This window comes from Panulirus ornatus, chromosome 3 (assembly GCF_036320965.1).
Source record: "Panulirus ornatus isolate Po-2019 chromosome 3, ASM3632096v1, whole genome shotgun sequence".
Classification (NCBI taxonomy): Eukaryota; Metazoa; Arthropoda; class Malacostraca; order Decapoda; family Palinuridae; genus Panulirus; species Panulirus ornatus.
In genome coordinates this window covers 8,396,250-8,413,052 of record NC_092226.1, presented here as the reverse complement: position 1 = coordinate 8,413,052, position 16,803 = coordinate 8,396,250, and the positions used below count along the sequence as shown (strand labels likewise).

General features: G+C 41.5%; 1 protein-coding gene across 2 annotated transcripts in view; it reads right to left on the bottom strand.

Moving 5' to 3' along the window:
- Positions 1-16,803, bottom strand: part of LOC139760324 (uncharacterized) — a 525,168-nt gene that overhangs the window by 150,181 nt on the left and 358,184 nt on the right. The window contains exon 2 of one of the 2 annotated variants that reach the window (XM_071683337.1): positions 989-1,084. The exons of the other annotated variant lie outside the window; for it this stretch is intronic. Coding sequence (XP_071539438.1) covers positions 989-1,084 — 96 coding nt within the window. The remainder of the gene's footprint in view (positions 1-988; positions 1,085-16,803) is intronic. 2 annotated transcript variants of the gene reach the window in all.

Below are 16,803 nucleotides of genomic sequence, written 5' to 3'. Positions count from 1 at the left end.
TATCCTGATCTCACTTACGAAGAAAGACACAACATCGTTTCGTTATTTGATTTATGGTCCCACCCAGTGGACGAGTCTGGCTTCCTGCGAGCTGTGGGAGCCCCATAAATGGTTGTTGGGTAGGACAATAATGGAAGGTTTTGATATATACATATATATATATATATATATATATATATATATATATATATATATATATATATACATATATACATCAATGAATCACTGAGCGATGCCAAAACAGTAGGAGAAAAAAAAAAAAAGCTATAGAACCATAGACACACGGACAGAGATATCTAAACTCTTTCGAAGCGCATACAGGAGTGATTTATAGTCCAGCGAGATGAAGTGAAAAGAATGTAACATCTTTAGTCTGGCATGCAAGGTCACCAGACACTCACCGTCGTCTAAAATATATATATATATATATATATATATATATATATATATATATATATATATATATATATATATATATATATATATAATTTATATATAGGGGCTGAACCTTTCAGTGGTTCTATAAGAGGAGAAACAGTCTTAGTCTCAGTGGAGAGGCATTCAAACACACACAAAGAGATATTTTGCAGTGTCACATAGAACCAATCTTCGTGGCGATGGTAAAGTGTGATAGAAGCCAGTTGCTTTGTGGCCACAGAGCCTCGGTAGAAAAAAAAATATATATAAAGCGAGCGACGCTTGTGCTTTCAGGAAGAGTGGGTAGTTATGAACACATGAAAAGCCCGAGTGTGATGCCCGTACAATACAACAAGCAGTGCAGGTCCAATCTAAAGAGGAGGAACTAGGCCGGATATAAAATTCTTTTTTTTCTCTTCTAGTAGAAGGGTCTAGAGACGCTAAACAATTGTTGATGGTGCCTTGAGATAGTACAGAGAGAGAGAGAGAAAGAGAGAGACAAGAGAGGAGAGAGACGAGCTAGCGTAGAATTAAGAAAAAATCTTTGTCAAACCCTGTGTTGCAGGCGTACCCGCAGCTGAAGAAGTAGAGGCGGAGGACTCCTGCCGATGGTTTCCGAAGTACACCCTCCGTCGTGGAGACAGTTGGATCCATGACTTCGAGTCCACTGCGCCGGTGAGAGAGGCGTTAGCTACATAACGGATATCTGTGGTACGTTGGGAGGGAGGGGAGAGAGGTGAGGGTTTGGAAAGGGGGCGAGGTGTGAGGTGAGGATGGGATGAGGTATAGTGACACCAATTCTTGGGGGTAAGGGAGAAGGAATAGTATTATCTCTTCCTTGGGAGTAATAGGGATGGGTGGCAAAGGGTGGTTGAGGTTGAGGGAGGAAAGAAATAAGAAATGGAGAAGAAGAGAGAAGTCTTAGCTGAAGGGAATTATTACCCCAAAGGATGACAGCATGTTTCAACAAATAGTTTCGAGGAATCGTCTGTCAGAAAGAGGTCTCTTAAAATTCATCCAATTGGTGTAAATGTTCACAGGCATGAAAGGAACTAAGTAACTGCATAAGAAAATATGACCAGACGTATAAAGACTTTAAGAAAAGCGAAGAAAAGACCTGGAGATACGTATAGATATATTCAAGACAACACGTTCAGATGTTGGATGCAGAAGGCAAAATATTAAAGAGGTGCAGAAGTGATGGCGTGAAAATGCGAGGCGTGAAAATGTATGAGATTGTGGAGGAAGCGCGGACTAGCTGGTGAAGCCTGAAAAATTTGGGGGGAAAGTGGAGACCACTTGATGGAGAAGTATGAAGTGTGTTGGAGGAGGTAGGCTTGGAGAAGTTGAGGAAGACGAGGCTAGTATACTGATAAAATTGTCTAGTTGCCGTTGAGGAGATGGTGGGAGAGGAGCAGTTAGTTGATGGAGAGGCCCCTCGGAGGGAAGAAACTAACTCATGATAAAGAAGATATTTAGAAATCTAAAAGGAAATGTAGAGGAATCCAATGTCTTGGAAAGGTCTTTTTATATGTTAGGGGGGATTAGAAGCCAAGCTATGTCCCAGATAAGTCTGAGACGTAATGAAAAAGGAATAGGATCAGCTAATCAGGATGACAAAGGATTAGGAGTTTGGGATTAGGAATACGGGGACACAATACACCGTTATATCAACAACAAAGACAACAACAACAACAAACTGGTCATAAATCTGTACATCTAAACACACCAGGTCTCGTATCACTGTTGTAAGGTCACTGCTACCAGGTCACCCACCAGTGCACTGCTCCTGGGTTCCCCGTCGAAGGTCATAGGCAACGATCACCAGTCTCTGGAGACCTGCCTACAAGGCACACACAAAGGAGCCCGACACTCTACAGTACTGAATGAGAAGCGGGTGGGAGACGGACAGAAACAAGGTCCAGCGACGAAAGACATGCACTCTGGTGGGTGTTGCTAGAAGCGAACAGAAAAAAAAAGATGGTTGTGTGTGGATATATATATATATGGTAAAGAAAAAAGAAGGCTGTGTGTGGGGATATATATAATCCCTGGGGATAGGGGAGAAAGAATACTTCCCACGTATTCCCTGCGTGTCGTAGAAGGCGACTAAAAGGGGAGGGAGCGGGGGACTGGAAATCCTCCCTTCTCGTTTTGTTTTTTTCTAATTTTCCAAAAGAAGGAACAGAGAAGGGGGCCAGGTGAGGATATTCCCTCAAAGGTCCAGTCCTCTGTTCTTAACGCTACCTCGCGAAATGGCGAATAGTATGAAAGATATATATATATATATATATATATATATATATATATATATATATATATATATATATATATATATATATATATATGGTAAAAAAAAATATGGTGATGTATTTTGAAAAAGTTCCACTTGTCAGAGTGACGTTGCGTTAGCTATCGTTATGGAATCAGACGTTTTAAGTTTTTTTTTTTTTTTTTACAGTTTTCGTTCGGTTTTACTCTGATTCATAATTATCTATCCTTGTCGTTTTGTTCATTTCTCTCCCCCCCTTTTTTTTTCATCTCTACCTCGTCTCTTTCATTTCTTTCTGTCTTCTGTTCTAAGGATGACAGAGCTTGTTGAAGACTCTCTCTCTCTCTCTCTCTCTCTCTCTCTCTCTCTCTCTCTCTCTCTCTCTCTCTCTCTCTCTCTCTCTCTCTCTCTCTCTACACTGGCAGCCAAAGGAAGACATTCCGTCCCTAAGTCCGACTTCCATCCTCCTGTGACTTCCCGCAGCTCCGCTAATCTCTTTAGCTAACGTCCCTCTCTCTCTCTATGTACGGCTCAAGTGCGCACCCCAGCTAAAGCCAGGTGTATAATCGTGTTTGTGTGTGTGTATTCCATATAATTTCGCACATTATATATATATATATATATATATATATATATATATATATATATATATATATATATATATATATTTCTTTTTTTTCATACTATTTGCCACTTCCCGCGTTAGCGAGGTAGCGTTAAGAACAGAGAACTGGGCCTTAGAGGGAATATCCTCACCTGACCCCCTTCTCTGTTCCTTCTATATATATATATATATATATATATATATATACATATATATATATATATATATATATATATATATATAATACGTTAGAAAGGATCACAATTTTGCGCGTGATCAAGATATTCCTACGAGTCCACGGGGAAAATGAAACACGAAAAGTTCCCAAGTGCACTTTCGTGTAATAATCACATCATCAGGGGAGACAAGAGAAATATGTCAGTTGATATACATCGAAGAGACGAAGCAAGTGGCTGTTTGGAATCCCTAAAATCCCAAAACTAACGTAAGGTATGACGATGTATGTTTAGGCAGGACTTCTAGCCTCAAAAAGAAACCGCGATTGCGTCAGATTAACGGACGAGCGAGCAGAGGGAAGAGAGTAACCTACACTCCTCTTCTTTATGCCGGGTCCATGCGAGTACTACTACGTCCTCGTTTATCTCGGGATCTGGACGTCTTAAATTGCTGCAACATTGGTTTTCGAGTTCCAGTGTTTTATCCGCTTACCAGCAGTGGTTTTCACCCCCCCCCCCCCCAAGATTTTCCCCTTCCCTGCGAATTCTCTCCCTAATTCTTTTCCACCTCGTTTTCTCCCTGCGATATATATATATATATATCGTTTTCGTTCCCCTTTCCATCGGTGTTCGGGGGCACTAATCTTTTTTTTCCATGTGTCTCAAAGGCCTCGGTTGTTCTGGGAGTTCTCCCGTACTATTTTTAAGGCTTGAAGTTGAAGCACTAATGGACGGAGGAGATCTAACGGAAGACCTCGAGGTCCAGACGAACTCTGTGGGAGTTGCCATTCTTCCACTCACCCCTAGCTACAGTGAGCTTACTTCCTGAAGAAGGGTTGGGGTCTACTAGAGACCTTAGGGAGATGGAGGAAGATCTCTCTCTCTCTCTCTCTCTCTCTCTCTCTCTCTCTCTCTCTCTCTCGTCCGACCCTCCTATCTAAAGATTTCCTGTCTTGCTGTCTTGTCCCAGGCCCCCCCCCACGCCCCCTCTTTTCCTCGTCTTTCCTCTGACGTTTCCAGTTCCCTCTGACCTCCTCCCTCTGGCGACCCATACGAAATGGTTTAACAGTCCCGAGTCTGTTGGCGACTCCAGACGATGCCGTCCAGCTCACGCAGATGCCCTTGGGGATTGCTGTTACGAGTTCAGAAACACTGAATGACTCATATGAAGGGCGCTGATATACTTAACCCAACTTTCATCGAAACTCGTGCCTGATTTTCATTTAAGATTTTAAGGCAAATATTAAGTATACTTCCATTTTATTTTTCATACTTGATCGCAGTTTCCCGTTCAACTGAAGTAGCTCCATCAACAGACGAAGAAAGGCCGTATTCTTTCACATCCATTCTTTACCTGCCATGCTGTCATGTGTAACGCACCGAAACCACAGCTCCATACCCCATAGACCTTGCCATGGTTTCCCACGGCCGCTTCCCATACCCTGGTTCAGTCTATTGACAAAGTCGCCTCCTGTATATCGCTTTGCTTCATTTCACTACATCCCGTGCCCGCCTTTCACCGTCCTCCATATTTAGTCCCCAAGCACTTAGAATCTTACTCACTCTGTCTTTCCATCTCCAATTCAGTCTCCCCCTCTTTCTTTGTCCACTCCATTTCTGACACATATATTCTCATCATTCACCCTCTCCTTACCCATTCTGTCTATCATTTCATCACATGCACCTACAACTCTTGCAACCAGCGCGTCGTATAACCACCCCTCTCGAAAATCTTGTCATTGTTAACTCAATCAACCCTCCTCACACCACATATTGTCCTCAAACATTTCGCTTCTAATTCATTCACTTTCACATATACATTCTCATTTATAGTTCATGTCTTGCACCCCTACAACACCGTCGGGATCAACATATCCTAAAACATACGCATATTCGCCCTCCGAGATAGTGAGTGAACACTTTCCATATAACCCTCAATGCTCCTAGAACCTTCGCCCCCTCATCCACCCTGTGACTCGCCTCAGCTTCCGTGGTACCAATCGCTGCCACATCCACTCCCAGGTGTCAAACACTTTACATCCTGAAACGTTTCTCCATTCAAACTTACACCCCAAATATTCTGTTACGGTTAACCGAGGCGCTGATCAGTTTCCAACTTTTACACACACTCCCAGACTCGGACACCAACTTCTGCAGTTTCTCACTAGAGTCTGCCACCAGCGCCGTATCACTGACAAACAAGACCTCATTCACTTTCCAGGCCCCCAGCATCGGCTGACTGCATACCTGCTCTCTAAGACTCTTGCATTCACCTCCTTCACTACCAAATCCATTAGCAAATGAAACAGCCATGGTAGCATTACATACCCAGCGACAGACCCACTTTCATATGAAACCACTTACCCTCCTCTCTACCTACTCGCACACGCTACATACTCTTTACACAAAAACTCCTCTCTGCTTCAAATACCTTTCTCCCCACTCCATATAATCATTTTCTTTTATACCTGTTCGCCTTCCCTGCCTTATCGAGGTAATATCAAAAGCGGATGGATGACGAGTGATAATGATAATAGCAATGATAGAAATTGTAGCAATTATGATAATGATAAAATGAAAAAAGATAATAATGATAAATGATAATAATGATAGAAAATGATAATATCAATAATGATAAAATGATAAGTAAAAGCAATGAAAGGAATGGTGGATAGAAAAAACAATACAAGATAAAATGATACCCACAGTAACTGAGATAATTAACAAGATGGAAAGATAAAATCAATACATTTATCTTTTGCAAACCACCATTGGAAAGTTTACGAGTCAAGCATTGCAAACCTGACCCCCTTAGTAACTTGCCTTTACTATCTTCTTCCTCGCAGTAAATGGGAGGGAGGAGAAGCTATAGGATACAAGTGGACGGAAATGAATAATAAGAACAAAGGAAAGAGGAAAGGATATGCAGGAGTGTAAAAGGAATACTGAGAGAGAGAGAGAGAGAGAGAGAGAGAGAGAGAGAGAGAGAGAGAGAGATGGGAATGATTATAGGAAAAGGGAAGGGAAGGGAGCGAAGCAAAGCAGACCAGGAAGGGTGGAAAAGAAAAATATGCGAGGAGAATATCTGGTGGTGTGCACGTATATTCCTATACGAATCAGGGTGTCAGGGAGGGACTAGGCAAGGCGTGGCTGGTCTCTGGCATTTGCCTCTGTGTCCAGAGACCTTCCTCTGGTCTCTGGCGAGAGAGAGAGACCAAAGATCCTCTGCATCACCCTTCCTCTCTTTATCTTCATCTTTTTTTTTTTATCTTCAATCCCCCAAACTCTCTCTCCTTTTACCTCTTTCATCATTTTTGTCTCCCTCCTTCCCCTATGTCGAAGCTGTCACGGCCATGGTGCTTTCCAAGCCCCAGCCCAAGTTGGTGACCATTTCATCTCCCAGCCAGAGGGAGGAGGAACAGCTGGGGAGGAACAGAGTGCCGTTCTGCCCGAACCGAGGATCGAACCTAGCCCAATGGGTATGAAGTCAGCAGCGCTAACCACTTCACCACTGAGGCACTTTGTTAAATGCAGTATCAGGAATGCTTCTGGAATAGGTGTGGGAAGTGGGGAATACTGAAGCATCAACAGTAAAAACAATAGCAGTAGTAGCTGTAGTAAGAGCAGCAGCAGTAGTAGTAGTAGTAGCCGTGGTAACAGAACGATGGTAGGAGAGGTAATAGAGGCATTAGTAGTGGGAGTGTTAGTATTAGTAATAATAGTAATGGTAAAAGTTAGCAATGGTATAAAGTATCAACATTAGTAGTAGTAACAGAACGATGGTAGGAGAAGTAATAGAGGCATTAGTAGTGGTAGCGTTAGTAGTAGTAAAAGTTAGTATTGGCAAAAGTATTAATAGTAGTAGTAGTAGCAGTGGTGGTATTAGAAATAGCAGTAGCACTAGTATTCGCATAGTAATATTATCATCAGTAGTATCATCAATAGTGATCGTATCACTAATCGCAGCTGTAGTGGAAGTAATATCAATCGCATATTCAAGCATATATAAGTAAAATGATAGATACGTACGCAGACAGAATGAAAGGCACAAATTTGAGTACCCTACGTATTCTTCACAAAGTCTGCTCCCCATAAGCTTGGGGTTGTTGTTACAGGCGTCGTAATTACTTCTCTTGTGAGCAGTTATTTCATATCTACGGGTGTGTTATCTCGACCCAGTATGGAGTGCTAGTCACATATTTTGGAAGGCTCTTCCTCCACCTCATCATTTACCGAAGGCGGAGGAAAAACCCTTCAGCCCCCCATTAACACGCCAGGTATCACTTCCCTTCAGTCAGTCCTCTCCTTCGTGAGGATTGTCTCTCTCTCTCTATCGTACAGGTATCAACAATGACCACTGCTCTCGTGAGTTGGACCCGTAACTCGTGCCTGTCTGCCGCTTCCCATAGTTTCCGTGCGAAGACCAACTACACAAGAATGAACCGTTATGATACTTCCTGCTCACCCCAAAGAGCGAAGATGTGAAACTCTCTATCTCCTCTCCTCTTACTCTCTTCCCAAATAATCTTGCTAACTTCAGGATCTGGTGTGCTAACACGCTTGGAACTCTGATATCCTCATTCTTGTTCTTGCACTCTCTTCCCTTCACTTGAGGTGGTCGTGGCTAAACCATGTCTTCCTCGTGAGCCTTGTCGATCACCAGAAGAAAAACAAATAGATACATAACGCTAAGTGTTTTTTTCTACTATATGAAAAAATTGAACCGATCGAGAACCTGCTCTGTGAATCCTAGACGAAAAAGACCTGAACACAACAATGAAGGATCGAAGACAATACTCTCCAAGGGTCCTTCGAAGTACTTCGACCCCACTCCTTGCCCCTTAACACGGGCAACTCCCTGTTCTCAAGGGCTTCAGTCCTCTCTCTCTCTCTCTCTCTCTCTCTCTCTCTCTCTCTCTCTCTCTCTCTCTCTCTCTCTCTCTCCCTCACGTGTCTCACGCACACATTCCTCCAAATCAAAATGAAATTCTCAAGTCAAACTGCAAGAGGCAAAGACTCCTCCTATGATCTTCTCGGGTCCCAGATCCCGGGAATTAGCTAGTTTTATGGCCAATAATTCTCTTGGCTCTGAGGCACTACCCACACCCCATAAGTATCGGCAACGCATTACCGGTCTAAACGTAACGCTTCACAAGTCCGATAATAGTTAAAGGTCACATCACAGCCCAGCCGTTATCAGCGACGCTTTATATATATATATATATATATATATATATATAGAAAGAGAGAGAGAGAGAGAGAGAGAGAGAGAGAGAGAGAGAGAGAGAGAGAGGAGAGGATGGAGATCTATAGAGGCTTTTGGAAAAGGGGGGAACAATATCGTTGAGAAAAGAGTGGTGAGAGTAAGCGAGCTTGAAGAGACTTGTGATAAGAAATACCAGCGGAGATTAAGTCTAGAATGGCAAAAGGTCAGAGTGAATGATGCAAGGGGAGTGGGTGAGGAATGGGAGGTATTTAGGGAATCAATGTTGGCATGTGCAAAAGACACACGCATGCGAAATGTGAAAGGTAGACACATTCGAAAGGGTAGCAAGTGGTGGGATGAAAAAGTAAAGTTGCTGGTGAAAGAGAAAGCACAGGTCTTGGGCGGTATTTGCAAGAAAGGAGTGCAAGCGACAGGGAGATGAATGAGAGAAAGCAACAGGAAATCAAGAAGGTGCTGGGGTTGAAGAAGAGGTCAAATGAGAGCTGAGGTGAGCGAGTATCTGTAAACTTTAGGTAGAATAAAAGTGTATGGGAAAATTCTGAAGAAAACCAAATGGATTTATATGCGACATGTATGGATCTGGAGAATGCATATGACAGGGTTGATAGGAATGACTAGTGAAAGGTCGTAAAAATATACAGTTTGGGAGGAACGCTGCTAGAAGCAGTAAGAAGTTTTCATCAAGAGTGGAGGGCATGTGTGCGAGTAGTAAGAGAGGAGAATAAATGGTTCCATGTGAAGATTAAACTGCGGCAGGTGTGTGATGTCACCATGGTTTTCACTTTTTTATGGATGGGGTAATGAGGAAAGTAAATGCAAGTGTCTTGGAGAGAGGGGCGAGTATGGAGTCTATGGGGGATGAGAGGGCGTGGAAAAAGAGTCAGATGTTGTTTGCTGATGATGTAGCACTGGTGTTAGATTCAAATGAAAAACTAGAAGTCATTGACGTGAGTTGGAAAGACTGCGTGAAAGGAGGAAGTTGAGTGTAAATGCGAATAAAAGATATTAGGTTTAGCATAGTTGTGCGACTGGTTATTAGGAAGTGTGACTTTGAATGGAAAACCTTTGGATACCTGGGAGTGGACATGGCAGCGAGTGGAATCATAGCAAACGGATACGAGTCATAGGGTGGACGAGAGAGCTGAAAAATTCATGGAGAGAGAGTCCTTTATCTGGGCGGGCAAAAATGCAGACGCTTGAAGGTATATTAATCCCAGCAATATCTTATGACTGCGAGGTATGGGATATAAACAAGACTGTGAGGAGGAGGAGGTTGGATGCTCTGGAAATGAAATGTTTGAGGACTATGTGGTGCGAGGTGGTTTGATCGAGCTAGTAAGAGATGTCTGGTACTAAAACATTTTGGCTGAGAGAGCTGAAGAGGGTGTGCTGATATGGTTTGGACGTACGGACAGAATGAGTGAGGAAAGGTCGACAAACAGGATATGTGTGTGTCTCAAAAGTGAAGGGAACTAGGAGAAAGGGTAAACCCAATTGGAGGTGGAAAGATGGGGTTAAAAACATTTTCAGCGATCGGGGCCTGAACATGCAGGAGGATGAAAGTCGTACATGGGATAGAGTGAACTGAAACGATATGGATTACCGGGATCGACTTTGTCAATGGGCTGAACCAGGAAGTGTGAAGCGTTCGGGGTAAACCATGAACAAGTCTGTGTGGCCTGGATGTAGATAGGGAGCTGTAGTTTCGGTGTATTACACATGACAGCGAGATGTTGGATGTGTCCTTCGTCTGTTCTTTGCGGTACTTCACTAACGTGGCGACGGTGTGTGTATATATATATATATATATATATATCCGTCTAAATGGCATGAATATTCTCTGTCTTTCTAATGTCTTCTGTGGATTCCTTCCGTTTATTTCTGATGTTCTTTTGAAGAGAGAGAGAGAGAGAGAGAGAGAGAGAGAGAGAGAGAGAGAGAGAGAGAGAGAGAGGCGCAATGGAGAATAGAGAGGGGGGGATTAAGCCTCTACTCATACCCTTATGAGCGTGAATCCCATTCCTAACGTAAGGGATTCCCTCCCTTTCCCCTTATTTCACCGACTCATCACAATGAATCCAATTTCTCTCAGCGGCGTCGCCCGCCCCCCCCCCCCCCCCCTATATCTACCTGGATGTAATACTTCATCGGATATCGTGGATTCATCGCCACCTTTCAAATTATACGCGAATTCATCAATGTCGTAGATCTTGAAGGGGGAAAAAAAGAATATCATCGCCCCATCGGATTAACGTAGAATCCATCAAAGTCCCTCTTATACCACGGGAATTCATCCCCTTCGTCAGGATATTCGTATATTCATCACTATTTCGAGTGACACAAGTGCATCACTTTAGATATTCTCGATGCATCATCACCCACTTTATACCACAGGGGAATTCATCCCCTTCGTCAGGTTATTTGTATATTCATCACTACTTCGAGTGACACAAGTGCATCACTTCGGATATTCTCGATGCATCATCACCCACTTTATACCACAGGGGCATTCATCCCTTTCGTCAGGATATTCGTATATTCATCACTATTTCGAGTGACACAAGTGCATCACTTTAGATATTCTCGATGCATCATCACCCCACTTTATACCACAGGGGTATTCATCCCCTTCGCCAGGTTATTTGTATACTCATCCCTACTTCGAGTGACACAAGTGCATCACTTCAGATATTCTCGATGCATCATCACCCCACTTTATATACCACAGGGGAAGAATTCATCATATTCACCACCACCCCCAGATGAGGGAGGGCCTTCCTCACCTCATCACATCATAGTATAGACTCATTGTCCAACTCTCGAATTCCATGGATACTCATCACATCAGAAAATTGTAGACTCATCACTAAGATAATGGGATTTCATCAGCTCAGCTCAAGGTAACTCATCACATGAAGGTAACTCATCACATTCAAGGTAACTCATCACATGAAGGTAACTCATCACATTCAAGGTAACTCATCACATTCAAGGTAACTCATCACATTCAAGGTAACTCATCACATTCAAGGTAACTCATCACATGAAGGTAACTCATCACATTCAAAGTAACTCATCACATGAAGATGTTATTGATTCATCGTCCATTCACGGTAACTCATCACATGATTATAGATTCATCAGCCCTTGGGACGATAGTAATTCATCACATCATCATACCAAGGGAAGCCTTTGATATAATATTCAACACTTTATACATGACGTGTGGAATAGATATTCTTCAATTCTAATGAATCTTTGAACGATATTCATTAGAATATTGAAGAAAACGAGGTCTGGGAAGAAAACAGTGATGATGATGAATAATAAAAACAGAAATAGAAAGAATAAAGATAAGAAGACATACATAAATTTATGGTAACAAGCGGAGCGAAAAAATAATCGTAATAAAGATAAATATAACAAAATATTACATTAATGATGAAATAAATGAAGTAGATGATAGATAGAAAAAGGAAAGCAGTAATGCAGGAGTAGAAAGAAAAAATAGAAAATAAGCTTAAGCATCTGCGTTGATAAGGTCGGCAACCTGGTGAGACAGCGATTAATCTCACCTTTGGCAGTCCATCTCCCTTTAATTTCTTTTGTAGTTTAGAATTACTTCCCCTAAGCGTGACGTGACCTTTGACCCAGGATAACTAATACATTTCCCCAGATTTTTGAATTTAACGCGACAATTTTTCTTACAATTTTCATTTTTAATTTTTTCTAGGTATATACAGTCACTTGAGGATTGAATAGCCCTGCCCAAAGTAGATATGCAAGACTCTCGTATGTACAGAGGGAATAAAGTGTAATAGCTTTATGTAAGGGAAACAGAAAAAAGTGGTCAAGATCATTTGTCTATCACCTTTATCGACTTTTTTCCTATATATATCATCCCTGGGGATAGGGGAGAAAGAATACTTCCCACATATTCCTGCGTGTCGTAGAAGGCGACTAAAAGGGGAGGGAGCAGGGGGCCTGGAAATCCTCCCCTCTCGTTTTTTACTTTTCCATGAAAAGGAAGAGACGGGGACCAGGTAAGGATATTCCCTCAAAGGCCCAGTCGTCTGTTCTTAACGCTACCTCGCAAATGCGGCAAATGGCGAATATGTATAAAATATATATATATATATATATATATATATATATATATATATATATATATATATATATATATAGCGGTTAGCATCACTGACCATGACTCATTCATAGGCCGCCCGGTGTCGAATCCTGGTTGCGGCAGTCGGTCCACAGTCATCCCAGCTGTTCATCATTCCCTCGGAGTTTATAGGTAAAATGGGGTACGTAGTTTACACTATGGTAGATAGAGATAGATAGATATGCAAGAACACAAGGAAATGGAGAATTCGAAGTCAAGCTCTTTCGTATAATCACAATGTCACTTCTTGTCAATCGTGACATTGTAATATACGAAAGCGCTTGATACTTCTTATTTTCAGTTTCCTTGTGTCTTTTACCCCCATCTTGCCTACACTCGCTACTTGTGTCAAAGCATCACAATGTATTATGCAGGATAAAAACAACAAACACCGAGAAACAAATATTAAAAAAGGACAAATTCGAATCATTAACTTTAAAATAGACAACCTTAATGCATCACTATTGCAGCCATCAGCACAAACCCCCCAAAGAACAAGTTCAAACAGCCTTCAGTGAGATGAACCCGTATTGAACACATCAGATCAGCTACGACCGAAAAAGGAGTCGCCTGTTCAACGAAGAAAAGGTAAGCTTTCTTAAGGGAAAATCGAATGCTTTCGTTACTTTACTAAAAACCAGGAATTAACAGGCTAGTAAAGAGCGATTCTCACCTTAAAGGTCTTGATTGTAATCTCCAACCAAGATATGATAGATTAGACGAGATAGTAATGATAGAACTGAATGTATGAATCACATTTAAGCTTAAAAGGAGGAAGGGAAGGTAATAATTGATCCAAGTCTGCATACTTATTTGCAAGAGAAATAAGGAAGATTTGGTTTTCCGTCGTGTAAGTTAATCAAATGTTTATCCGCTCCCGAATAAAGATAATTACTCGCAGAAGATAAATACAATCATTAGTGATGATCCAACTTTTGAGCTGCGTTTTGTATGGACCCAACAGAAACTTTCATGAAGAGATGTTAACTCCCTCACATTCTGCAGCTGATGCAGTTATTAACTAGAAACATTTAAAAGACGTTAACTCCCTCACATTCTGCAGCTGATGCAGTCATTAACTAGAAACATTTAAAGCTTATCACAGACATCACTCGCCAATCTACATTTACGAGAGTGTGTAAACCCATGAGCCTAATCACCCCTTTACGTCCCATAATCTCCCAAGTAGCTACTCCAACCTACAGCATAATGAAACAGCTTTTATGATACGACAACACCATACATCTCAGCCATATATGCCCTAAAATCTACGAATACATTTTTAGAAGTATTTCTTGCTAATTACCATGAAGGTTTACGAATACCTCTGGATGTGGAAAGCCTGTAACACTAATGTTCCTATCACTAAATACTATTGATATGATTCAAAGGCATGGTTATACTCATTACCCAGTGATAGCAGCCGCTTAAGAATTCCACCACTCATTCTAGACGTGTAATAATCACATCATCAGGGGAAATACAACTTCAGATGATATCTGACGGTGACGTAGCTAGAATGCCATTTGATAAACAAGTGACTACGCTAATCATATATCATCCCTAGGGATAGGGAAGAAAGAATACTTCCCACGTATTCCCTGCGTGTCGTAGAAGGCGACTAAAAGGGGAGTGAGCGGGGGGCTGGAAATCCTCCCCTCTCGTTATTTTTTTAATTTTCCTAAAGAAGGAACAGAGAAGGGGGCCAGGTGAGGATATTCCCTCAAAGGCCCAGTTCTCTGTTCTTAATGCTACCTCGCTGACGCGGGAAATGGCGAATAGTTTGAAAGAAAAAGAAATATATATATATATATATATATATATATATATATATATATATATATATATATATATATATATATATATATATATATATATATATTCACACACACGTTTGCAGTAAAGATATTCTCCTCCAATCTCAAAATCATTTTTGCCTTTAATCAATACATCACTGGTGTCCCTCATATCGTGAATGAATCAGTGTCAGGTGTCAGGTATAAGGTGTCACGGTGTCACGGGTGAGTGACACCCCGGTGCCAACTGATGCCCTCAAGTGACACCCTTCACTCCAGGTGTCAGAGCCAACCCCAATATAGGTAGCGGCTGCCTTGGAGTTAAAGACTCACTTGACGCAAGACATATGGCATTGATGAGGGGGGCGCGCCCATCGACCCGTCGTTAAGAACTGGTCGTTAACGATGTGTGGGGGTCTTTAAGGGTGGTGGTGTCGTTAAGAGTGGTGATGGTTGTAGTTGTGGTGGTTTAAGGTGATGGTAGTTAAGAGAGGTCGTGGTGGTTAGGCGAGGGGGGTGCTTGTTGAGTAGTAAAATGGTAGTTTGGTTAGAATGGGTATTTGTGGGATGGAGGGAGTAAGAACGTGTCATTATGTAGAGATATAAAGGAGGAAAATCCTGAGTCAGGAGAAGAGGTTTTTAACACCAAGTGTTAAAATGTCGTCTCCTCATCGATTTAACCACCAGGATCATTATCTTCTTATTCCTCCTCTCTCTTCTTTCCTGTTCTTCTTTCCTCCTCCTCTTCTTTTCTCTTTTCCTCTTTTATTTTCTTTTTTCTTTCATTTCTATCATATTATTTGTCTTTCTTCTCGTTTTCTTCTCTCCTCCTCTTCTTTTTCTTCGCCTCTTCCTCTATATCTATTCCATACACCCTCTGTCTCCCACATCCCACACGTTTACCTCCTTATCCCACCATCTCATCTATCCCCATTCCTTCCCTCTCCTCCTTCCCAGACCCACGTAACGTGGAGCCCAGCCTTAATCACGGCAAAAACACCTTCGAAACCCTACAGGACAAGAGCCGGGACCTCGAGCAAAAGCTCTCAAGGCAAAATGGGCAAGAAATAAAACACCATTTGACCTCCAATTGGTTGCGACGGGTTAATAAATGGTTTACCATCATCAAAATACTTTAAGGTGATTAGGAAACTTGCGTCACACACACACACACACACACACACACACACACACACACACACTGACCTTGAGTCAGTAAGGGCCAGCCTAAGGTCGGACCCGCATGGGTTCGAATTTAGGACGTGGCAGTCCGTCTACATTCAACCCCCTCAGATGTTCATCATCCCCTCTGATTGGTGATTGATGCATACCTGGCTTAAGCTGATTGTGTGTGTGTGTGTGTGTGTGTGTGTGTGTGTGTGTGTGTACACAAAGGAATGCACATGTGATACTTATATACAAGGGTAAGGGACGAGGCAACACCAGTGTCAAAGTCTCTCCTTACAAGAAGCAAAATAGTAGTCATAGCCAATAATCACAAAGGATTACGATTATACCAAGTTTGTTAACTATTATATAATTTCTCATCAAATTATTTTTATTTAACACCGAAGTGAAGATGAAAAATATCCTTGAAGATGAAAAATATCCTTGAACAGATTCGCATTAGAGAGTCAAAGAAGATGAAATATATTCAATCAATGAATAAGAAATTAAGGATATATCTGAATGAACTAGGAAGCAAAGCAAAGAGGATTTCTAATCAGTCAGGAAGATGGAAATGTTTCAGTCAACCAAGAAATAAGATAGTTCAAGCAATCGAGAAAATATGAAAGAAACACTTCTGATCAATTGGGAATTGATGAAATCATTAGGTAAAAAATGATTATATAAAAAACTTCCATTCAATCAGAAAAAATAAAACAAGAAATAGTCCAGTCAGTCAGAAAGAAAATTACAATAGAAAAAAAAAAAGCCATTAATCAATCAGGATCAAAAGAAAATATTCTGAATAGCCACGAATTTTTAACATATTTCTATAATGATATCAGTCGTAACGCATCGCCATGATTTCCAAAAATTTGGGACCACTCACGCGTCTTTTGTTATTGTAGCGACTCCTTTTATTAACGATACTATACATTCTATTAAGAAAAAAAAAAAAAGCTGAAAACATACGCATTTA